The sequence below is a fragment of the Leguminivora glycinivorella genome, chromosome 13 (assembly GCF_023078275.1).
Source record: "Leguminivora glycinivorella isolate SPB_JAAS2020 chromosome 13, LegGlyc_1.1, whole genome shotgun sequence".
NCBI classification, from domain to species: domain Eukaryota; kingdom Metazoa; phylum Arthropoda; class Insecta; order Lepidoptera; family Tortricidae; genus Leguminivora; species Leguminivora glycinivorella.
Window position 1 is genome coordinate 19,962,009 of NC_062983.1, and position 8,935 is coordinate 19,970,943.

The following is an 8,935-nucleotide window of genomic DNA, read 5'->3' on the forward strand; positions in this document are numbered from 1 at the left end:
ACTGTGCGCGTCGCAACAAGACAAAAGGGTTACGGCTCAGTATTACGCTACGCCCTGAGGCAGCAGCACTGATATTCTGCCGGAACCAGATCAGATCACGATAACACATAATTGATTGAATAAGAAATATTGTAAAGAGATGAAATTATATACCTAAAATATCTATAAATAATTGCCTATGAAACGAGTGAGATGAATGCTATGATGAAAAGAAATGTGTGTTTGATCTGTTAGATCGATAGATAGTAAAATAATTGCTACAGCTAGAGCTAAACCTGAAGCTAAATCCGGTAATCTGCAACCAGGTAGCCATAAGGGATACCCAAACTTTGTTTTTCTAAAAGATATTTTTTTAAATGACGTTTAAAAGTAAATTTAGTTTTAATTTGACGAATCGGGGCGGGATATTGTTCCAGCACCTGGTTGCGAGATACCGGAAACAGCCTGTAAAAGCAACAGTTTTGTGAGGGTGAGCTTCTAGGAGACATCGCCTGGTAGACCGTGTACCATGTCGTTCATGGAAAGAGGATATGCGTATTTTAGAGAATAAGTAATGGGGCTTTTTGTCATTCAAAACGCCAAATAAGAGACTAGCTAGATGTAAGTGCCTCCGTGAGGACATGTTTAATATGGATGCTTTGTTAAGGTATGGTGTAATGTGTGTTCTCGGTGGTATTGAGCTACAAAAACGGAAACAGGCATTTTGGACTCTTTGGATAAGACGACGAGTTTTTTCCAATAGTCGTGGCCCGTACACAATGTCTGCATAATTTAACTTAGAGAGTACCAGCGATTCGCACAACAACTTACGAATTTCCTCATTTAAGAGGTATCGTACTTGGTATAAGACCTTAAGACGAAAAAAACACGACTTCACTAATTCTCCTATATGCTTCTCAAACCTCAGCTGGTTGTCAATGACTAATCCCAAGTTTCTAGCCTCGTCTACGCGTTCGATCAGTTGCTCAGCGTGACCCTCCCCAGTACCCTGTTCACTCCTGCTCACGACTCATGAATCATCCTGTATATGTAACTAGCTTATTCCGGCGGCTTCGCTCGCGTTAGAAAGAGACAAAACGTAGCCTATGTCACTGTCCATCCCTTCAACTATCTCCACTTCAAAAATCACGTCAATTCGTCGCTTCGTTTTGCTGTGAACGACGGACAAACAAACACACACACTTTCCCATTTATAATATTAGTATGGATTATGTACAGTACATACAGTGTGTTACCAACCAGTGGGCTTTTTTTAAAGGAACGTAATCTTACATAGTTATTTAACTTAACTATGTCCCTGATTTAATTAATAATTAAAACATTGACTTTATAAACTTAAATTTTTTTATTGCCAGCAATGTACAGCACACACATTGAGGGCAATGACAGCTATAAGTATGAGCGATGTGAGTAATGACAATTAAGAAGTGCACGCGTTACATTGAATATTGGGATTTCGGAAAATTATTTTTTCAGTTAATTTGACTAACTATGATTTGCTGATATGTATATGCAAACAATTGCTAATTGACTGTATAATTATTGGTTTTAATCAAAGACATATGAAACTCCGTCTAGACAGCTACAGTCTAAGAAAAAAACGTACTTCAAAAATATAGGAAAAGGTACGATGGCCTAGCTGGTATTACAGCTTTGATGGCTGAGATGCGCGCCATATTCGTGAACGGGTGCTGTTTGTGAAGACCGGTCTGTTTCAGCTAATAGGGGCTATGCTATTCTATGTAACATTAATTTTGAATGAGATTACGTTGAGGCACTCTGTTCGGTCCTTGTTTGTTTATTTTCTTTCTGACTCTTGGAGACCATATTCATCTCCAAGGAAAAAAGTAGATTAAGTATATATATATATATATATATATATATATATATATATATATATATATATATTGTCCTCCTTTCGGCCGTTGTTGATCAGGCTAAAATCCGCATCAATTGTTGATCTGCCTTTACGGGCCTGTTACTAAGGAAGTTTTGATTTTATCGTGCTAATATTAGTATATATTAATTCTCCTCCTTGCGACGCTGTGCCTAAGTGTGCCACAAAGCCTCTAACTCGTCGCGCACTGGCACGGCGGTTGTTGATCTTGTAACCGCCTTTTTTTTTACACATAATAATACTTTGTTGATCAATGTAAACATTTCTTGATCAACATTTACTGCGGAATCTAGTATTTTTAAAACGGCGCGGCGCAACGGCAACGTCGCAAAAATGAAACGGAAGTATATTGAAGTGCGATGGGGCTACGTACGCAAGTTTACTGCGCTTTCTGACTTGGTCTGTCATTAGTCTATTTTCGTGCAGTGGATATGTTTTGCAGTTGGATTTGGGTTGGTTAGAAAAATGGAAGACACAACAAGTAAGTAACTTTAATTTGAATTAAAGTACTATACATATTTTATTGAATGTTAGCTTTATTTTTAACCGACTTCAAAAAAGGAGGAGGTTCTCAATTCGACTGAATGTTTTTATTTTTTTTTGTATGTATGTTATTCGATATCTCCGAGAATCATGGACCGATTTTCAAAATTTATTTTTCATTCGATCAGGTATAACCCCGAGATGGTCCCATTGGCACCAAGTCGAGGTCTGATGATGGGATCTTGCAGAAATCGAGGGAACTCTTCAAATGTTATAGGCACATGTAATGTTTTTAGTGTATTTTTCAAAGGTACACCAGTATTTACGCCTGATGGTGATAACTTTATGTGGCTGAGCTGATGATGGAAGGTCAACTCCTCAATGGTTAGGAGTTAAAGGATAATTCTTTCACTACTGTACATATATTCGGACTGATACATAGAATATCAATAGGAACCACTAAAAATCAACAAATAAATAAACTTTTTAACAAAAAATAAAACCGCCTTCAAAAATAAGCGCGTTACAAAACACGGAGAAACTAAAAAGCAAAAAATAATAAACCTTTGAATTCCGATTTCTTATCGGATTGCAATAATCTAAACATCCAAATTATAAACAAATCAATTATTTTTGGAGTCGGTGCCAGCCTGCGTATGGTTGGGTGGTGCAAACAGGAAATAGCAAGGCGATGAACAGGTCTGGTACCGACTACAAAAATAATTGATTTGTTTATAATTTGGATGTTTAGATTATTGCAATCCGATAAGAAATCTGAATTCAAAGTTTATTATTTTTTGCTTTTTAGTTTCTCCGTGTTTTGTAACGCGCTTATTTTTGAAGGCGGTTTTATTTTTTGTTAAAAAGTTTATTTTCGTAATTTACGAATACAACTAATAAGTAATAACAAACATGCGTTACCGAGCGTGTGTCGGTGTTCGACGCACATCAAACGAGCCAAATAAGTAACTATTAAGTAAACAAATACGCATTAATATTGTATTGTATACCTATTTACTTATACAAACGTATTTTTACAAGCTTTTTTTATTTTCTCCTGTTCGTTATATGTCTGTCTGTAAGTAATCAAATCTTGCAATTTAAATTTGATACACTTCGAAATTTGACTGAACTTTGAAATTTTGTATGCATGTATAACTTGGATGACAATGCAATATTATTATGACAAAGAGCTGATCTGATGATGGAGCTGAAAGGTGACCATAGGAACTCTGTGATGAAACAACCAAACACCGTCGTGTTTGGGTTTTTTAGAATTGCCTCAATTATTATAAGTTGACCATGGGAAGGAAAGTACAGTCAGCCAAAAAGCTTGTGTCAAAAATGAAATTTCTGTTAAAAAGCTTACTTGTTGTATGAAATGTCTAATTTTTAACCCCCGACGCAAAAACAACGGTTTGTTATAAGTGTGACGTGTCTGACTGTCTGTCTGTCTGTCTGTTTGTCTGTCTGTCTGTCTGTGGCATCGTAGCTCCTGAACGGATGAACCGATTTAGATTTCGTTTTTTTTTTGTTTGAAAGCTGAGTTAGTCGGGAGTATTCTTAGCCATGTTTCATGAAAATCGGTCCACTATGTCGCGGTCGGGGGTTTTTTCAAATTTTTAATTTTGTGGTTATAATCGCTGTTGCTTTATAATCCTCTTCACAATCGATTCGAGGTTAAAGATAGGCTTAAATTTTTGCACCTTTATGTAATGGAATAAGATGAAAAAATGTAAACATTTATCTTTGATCAAAAATATGTAGGTACCATGTACACTGCCTATTCGCAATTTCCGACTTATTAAACAGACTAAAACCATTCACTTTTTCTAGGTGCCTGTTCAAATACCAGGATTATGTCACCAATATTAGACCCTGATTCACTATCTGAAACATCTTCGATAGTGCCAATTGCGAAGGAAATTAAAATAAGTACCTAATATAGATACACTACGTGATTACGCAATGATTCGGGATTCTGAATCTGAAACTGATGTCGATATGCAGGTGGGTACTACCTATTTATGCTAAGTAACCTCTTAAAAGTAGGCACAAAATGCTATGTACAGTTAGTTTGAAGACTAACAATTTTAAAGTCAACAAAAATGCACGCGTTACTTATTAGACAACTGGCGATGGCGCCAAAAGTTTTGTATGGTGCCATTTGCCTACTTGGCTTGGACTACCAATTTTAAACCCGACTTAAATGCGCGCTACTTGGTTCGGGAGAATAGATCACAGGCACTGTAAAGCCTGGCAGGCCTATGCAGTTAGGCATCAGGGTCTGTGAAATGCGTAATGTTGGCGCGTGAGCGGCGGCGGTGCTGCGCTGCTTCTGTGATTGACTTCGTTTTTATGTTTTCAGTTACTTGTTGAGCTTATATTATTGTCATTATTGAGTGATTAGATAAATAAGTTAAATAAATGTTACAATTGAAGAATGACGTTTTTATTAACGGGGAAAGGGTACGTCAAAGTTGGTATTTTTACCAAAACCAACGCCTGACTTGACTTCCTGGATATTTCTTATATAATTAAGTCACACAAAATACAGTCTCAAAGATCGATGCACAAAACACATTCGTTGTACTTACAGTCTTCATCAGATATATCAGGCCCCGTAGCCAAATGGCATTTCTCCGACGCCAAACGAAAACGAAACGTAGTCCGGCTCTGTCTCGCCAATATGCAAGAGCGATAGGGATAGATATCTACTAGCGTTTCGTTTCGTGAGCGTTTCGTAAGCGTTTGTGCCATTCGGCTACGCAACCAGAGATGCAAAGGCCCTCACAAGACTCTAAGGCAGCGTCCACGCTCATGAGACGCATGTCTTGCGACGCGGAACGGACGTCTCCGCCACGCCGCCCGAATGTAATTCAAAAACGTCTCCTCAGTACATTTTGTATAGGAAGGACGTAAGACGCGCCCCAGGCGGCGTGGCGGCGGCCTGGCGTGCGCCGCACCGCCGCAAGACTTGCGTTTCATGAGTGTGAATGGTCCCTAACGCCTTGGTAATAGAGGCGTGTTCAGATATTTGTGAGCGCCTTCACAGCTCTGATATATCTGATGGCGACTGTAGGTTATTCTCATACAATAAATTATATTGTTAGTGCTAGGCTTGTATTGTAGGTACATACATATTGTACTTGTAGCATACCTACTGTGTACTTTGTTAAACTAGCCAGTCCACACTAACACCGGTTGGTGCACATTACACATTATGAAGAGAAAAAATTAAGTAATTATAATGAATAACAAAACGATTTTTAGGGTTCTATACCTACCAAAGGGTAAAACGGGAATCTATTATTAACACTACGCAGTCCGTCCGTCTGTCACTAGGCTGTTGTATCTCATGATCCATGATAATTAGTCAGTTGAAATGTTCACAGATGATGTACTTCTGTTGCTGCTAAAACAACAAGTACTAAACAGATAATAAAATCAATATTTAAGGGGGTTCCATAAAAAAACCATTTGTTTTTTTCGCTGTACTGAAAACATAAGAAAATTTATAATTAAAGGGTCTTCCATACAATAAACATAATTTTATTGCCGTTTTTGTAGATAATGGCACGCAACTCTTCGTGCGCGAGTCCGACTCGCACTTGGCCGGTTTTATTTTTATTATTGTGGCTCAGAAATACGAAGCTATATCTTTAGGCTAGCCTTTTTAGGCAACCCTAGGCACGCCACGTAAATATTAACATAATGTTCGATTTCGGTTCGATTCGGATTCGAACTGAGGAGCTTCAGCTTCATAGGCAGCGTCACTACCCACTAAGCTAGCCCAATTGTTCTTTACTCGTTCATATACCGGACGCTCTCTCTGTCGGTTCATACTTAAAATCCAGCGGGAGCACAACAATTTTAATGTAGTTTCTTTTACAGACAAGTTCGCAAAATGAGAGCAACGTAAATATAATCTCTAATATAAAGATTTCAGGATTATCAATATTTCTAAATTTAGGCGAAGTTTCTGACAATGAAGTAGTCTCCATATCAGATTTAAATTCAATCGACCCTGTGCGCCTTGACCAGGTAAAAAATATTTTATTATTAGGTATTACCTATCCTAGACATAACATGGCATAGCAATAAAAAGTCTAGTAATTTAAAAGTGTACTAATACCTACATAGTAATAAATGGTGATTTTGATTTTCAGGGGACAGAGGATTATCCGGAATTATTAAACAAAGAGAAGAAACCAAGAAAAAAGCGAAGAAGGGCATGTCGCAACTTAACTTTAACCCAAAACCTCGATTCCGAAACTGATACACAAGATTTTTCTCCCAGTGATGGCTCAGATTTTGCCCCGGATTCAGCCAGTCGATTTAGTGATGACTCAATGCAATTTACTATTACTTAGCAATATGCATTTGTATGAGAACAACTCCTCGAACTGCTGCATGACACTTGCAGTCGAGGGTACCTTGCAAATGCATACTGTTGAGTGACACCGTCTGCCGTTCCCGCCTGCCGCTGCCATTGCTGTCTTATGTGTTTAAACGTGTTATGCTTAAGTCCATGTAACTACCACTATCCACCGCCCTACTCGGCTGTCAATGTTGGTATAATTAAGACCTCAGATTACGACAAAGTTTTTTTCTTGCATGTCACTCGGAATGCGTTAGCAGTGGACTAAAGCAAAACACTTCAACATCTACAATGGTAACGATATGGCGGTTAAAAACACTATTTTTACATTTTTCTGTGAAAAGGGTGTCTTATTCATCTACATAGTGAAATAATAAAAAGCACTTTTAAAATTGTGTCGCTAACTTCAAACTCGGGTAAATCCATTCTGCTTTAAGGTTGATTATGTATAAAAATATTTATATAGGTACCTAATCGAAAAAGAATCAACCTTATTATAGCAGAATGGATTTACCAAAGTTTGAAGTTAAGCGACACAATTCTCATCCATTCCCTACTAGTAATAAATAAATACATCTCTGAATAAATATTGGGTTATACTTACGTTTGTAATCAATAAAATTGTCTCGGTTGAATTGAAATTCTAATAAATTAGTAAACAATGAGTAACAAAATTTGTTTTATTAACCAAGGGCCCATTTCTCGAAGCTACAAGTTACAATTTACAAACGGTTGTCAATGTCTAACATGACAAGTTGGAAAGAGATCCGACTTCCGCTTGTAAGCTTGTAACGTGTAACTTTCTGTTTTGAGAAATGGGCCCCAGTGGTCTTCATGTCTAGGTATCTTAACTGTAGACGTTGGGCCAGTCACTGATTAATGTTAAATATGGCGGGGTAGCTCTCACTCCTAAGAGAACAGTCAAAACCATCTATACGATGAATAATTACAATTACAGACGGTTTGATGCAACGTACCCTTAGGGTGAGTAGCACCAAACTGTAAAAACTTCTCATACACGAATGAAAAGTTTTGACAGTTCTATACGGGATGACAGCTGCCGCGCCATATTTGACATTGATCAGTGTGTTAAAGTGTGTTGGTATATACAACTCGCCCTTATTGAGTCATCGTTCGTCATTCCGCCGCCGATTTCGTTGCTCATTGTTGGGCTATCCATCGTTATAGCAGGCTCGTTGCTCGGCGAAGAGATCGGCCTTTTGCTGGGCTAGCTTGGGATGAGAATGCGCATAGTCGGTCGCCCTGTTGCCCGGGCGGGCGCGACGCAGGGCGGCGGTTGCTCAGTTTCCTGGGTGGGCTCGTTGAACAATTCAATGATTTTAGGGTTTCGTAGTGAGAATGGGCAAGAACGGAAACCTTATAGTTTTGTCATGTCCGTCCGTCTGTCCGTATTTCACAGCCGCTTTACTCAGTAACCATAAAGCCTACGTTGATCAATTTTTACACGAAGGTGTGTTTTGAGTGCCGGTACTAGGATTTGTAGATAAATAATGAAAAAAAATTAGGGGAGAGGGGGCACTTCATACATGTAACTAAGTAATTTTTTTTATTTGGCAAATATCCTAGTGTGGTAGGTACCTACTTTATTAAATAATCGCTCTTTTTATGCCAAAACTCAAATTACGATGACAATAATTTAGTTTATTTTTTCGTAATGATCACTCATTCAACCTATAAAGGTTCAATGACCTCGCCGAGAAATATTAATCCTGTCAACAAATGTTGATCAGATGGGTTGTGACATCAGGTAATGGTTGATCCGTTGGCAATAGTTAATATGAACAGTTTTTGTTGATCTGATGTATGACTGACTCTGCATACAGATGATGCTCGATCAGATCTGATATCTGATCAACAATAGTTGTCCCTTCTGGTTAGGTTACGTTAAGTCCAAATAGGAGGAGGTAGGGCATAGCGAATGATATTCCGCTTTGTGTGGTAGGGCACAGCACAGCGGATATTGTCTCGCTCGACTCTAGAGCAGAGCCCAACTGGGGAAGTACCTCCGCCTTACAGAAGACCGCAGCCATATAGCACTAGACCCTACTCATAGTGTTGTGTTCCTGCCCCGGTGAGTAAGGTTGCCAGAGCTCAACGAGGGTGCGGGGTGCTGACGACGGGAGGACTTACGGAACTAATTTGTTCCGTCTATT

General features: G+C 38.6%; 1 protein-coding gene across 3 annotated transcripts; it reads left to right on the forward strand.

Moving 5' to 3' along the window:
- Positions 1-2,093: 2,093 nt before the first annotated feature.
- LOC125232740 lies at positions 2,094-7,235 on the forward strand. Of its 3 annotated transcripts, XM_048138504.1 has the most exons (4): positions 2,094-2,378; positions 4,217-4,390; positions 6,275-6,424; positions 6,550-7,235. In XM_048138504.1, exons 2-4 carry the CDS (start codon positions 4,349-4,351, stop codon positions 6,751-6,753), a joined length of 396 nt encoding a protein of 131 aa, XP_047994461.1. In that variant the 5' UTR covers positions 2,094-2,378; positions 4,217-4,348; the 3' UTR covers positions 6,754-7,235. The 3 variants fall into 3 exon arrangements, with proteins under 3 accessions (XP_047994461.1, XP_047994462.1, XP_047994463.1); XM_048138505.1 differs by lacking the exon at positions 2,094-2,378 and having other exon boundaries at positions 3,936-4,390; XM_048138506.1 differs by lacking the exon at positions 2,094-2,378 and having other exon boundaries at positions 4,376-4,390; positions 6,323-6,424.
- The last annotated feature ends 1,700 nt before the right edge of the window (positions 7,236-8,935 follow it).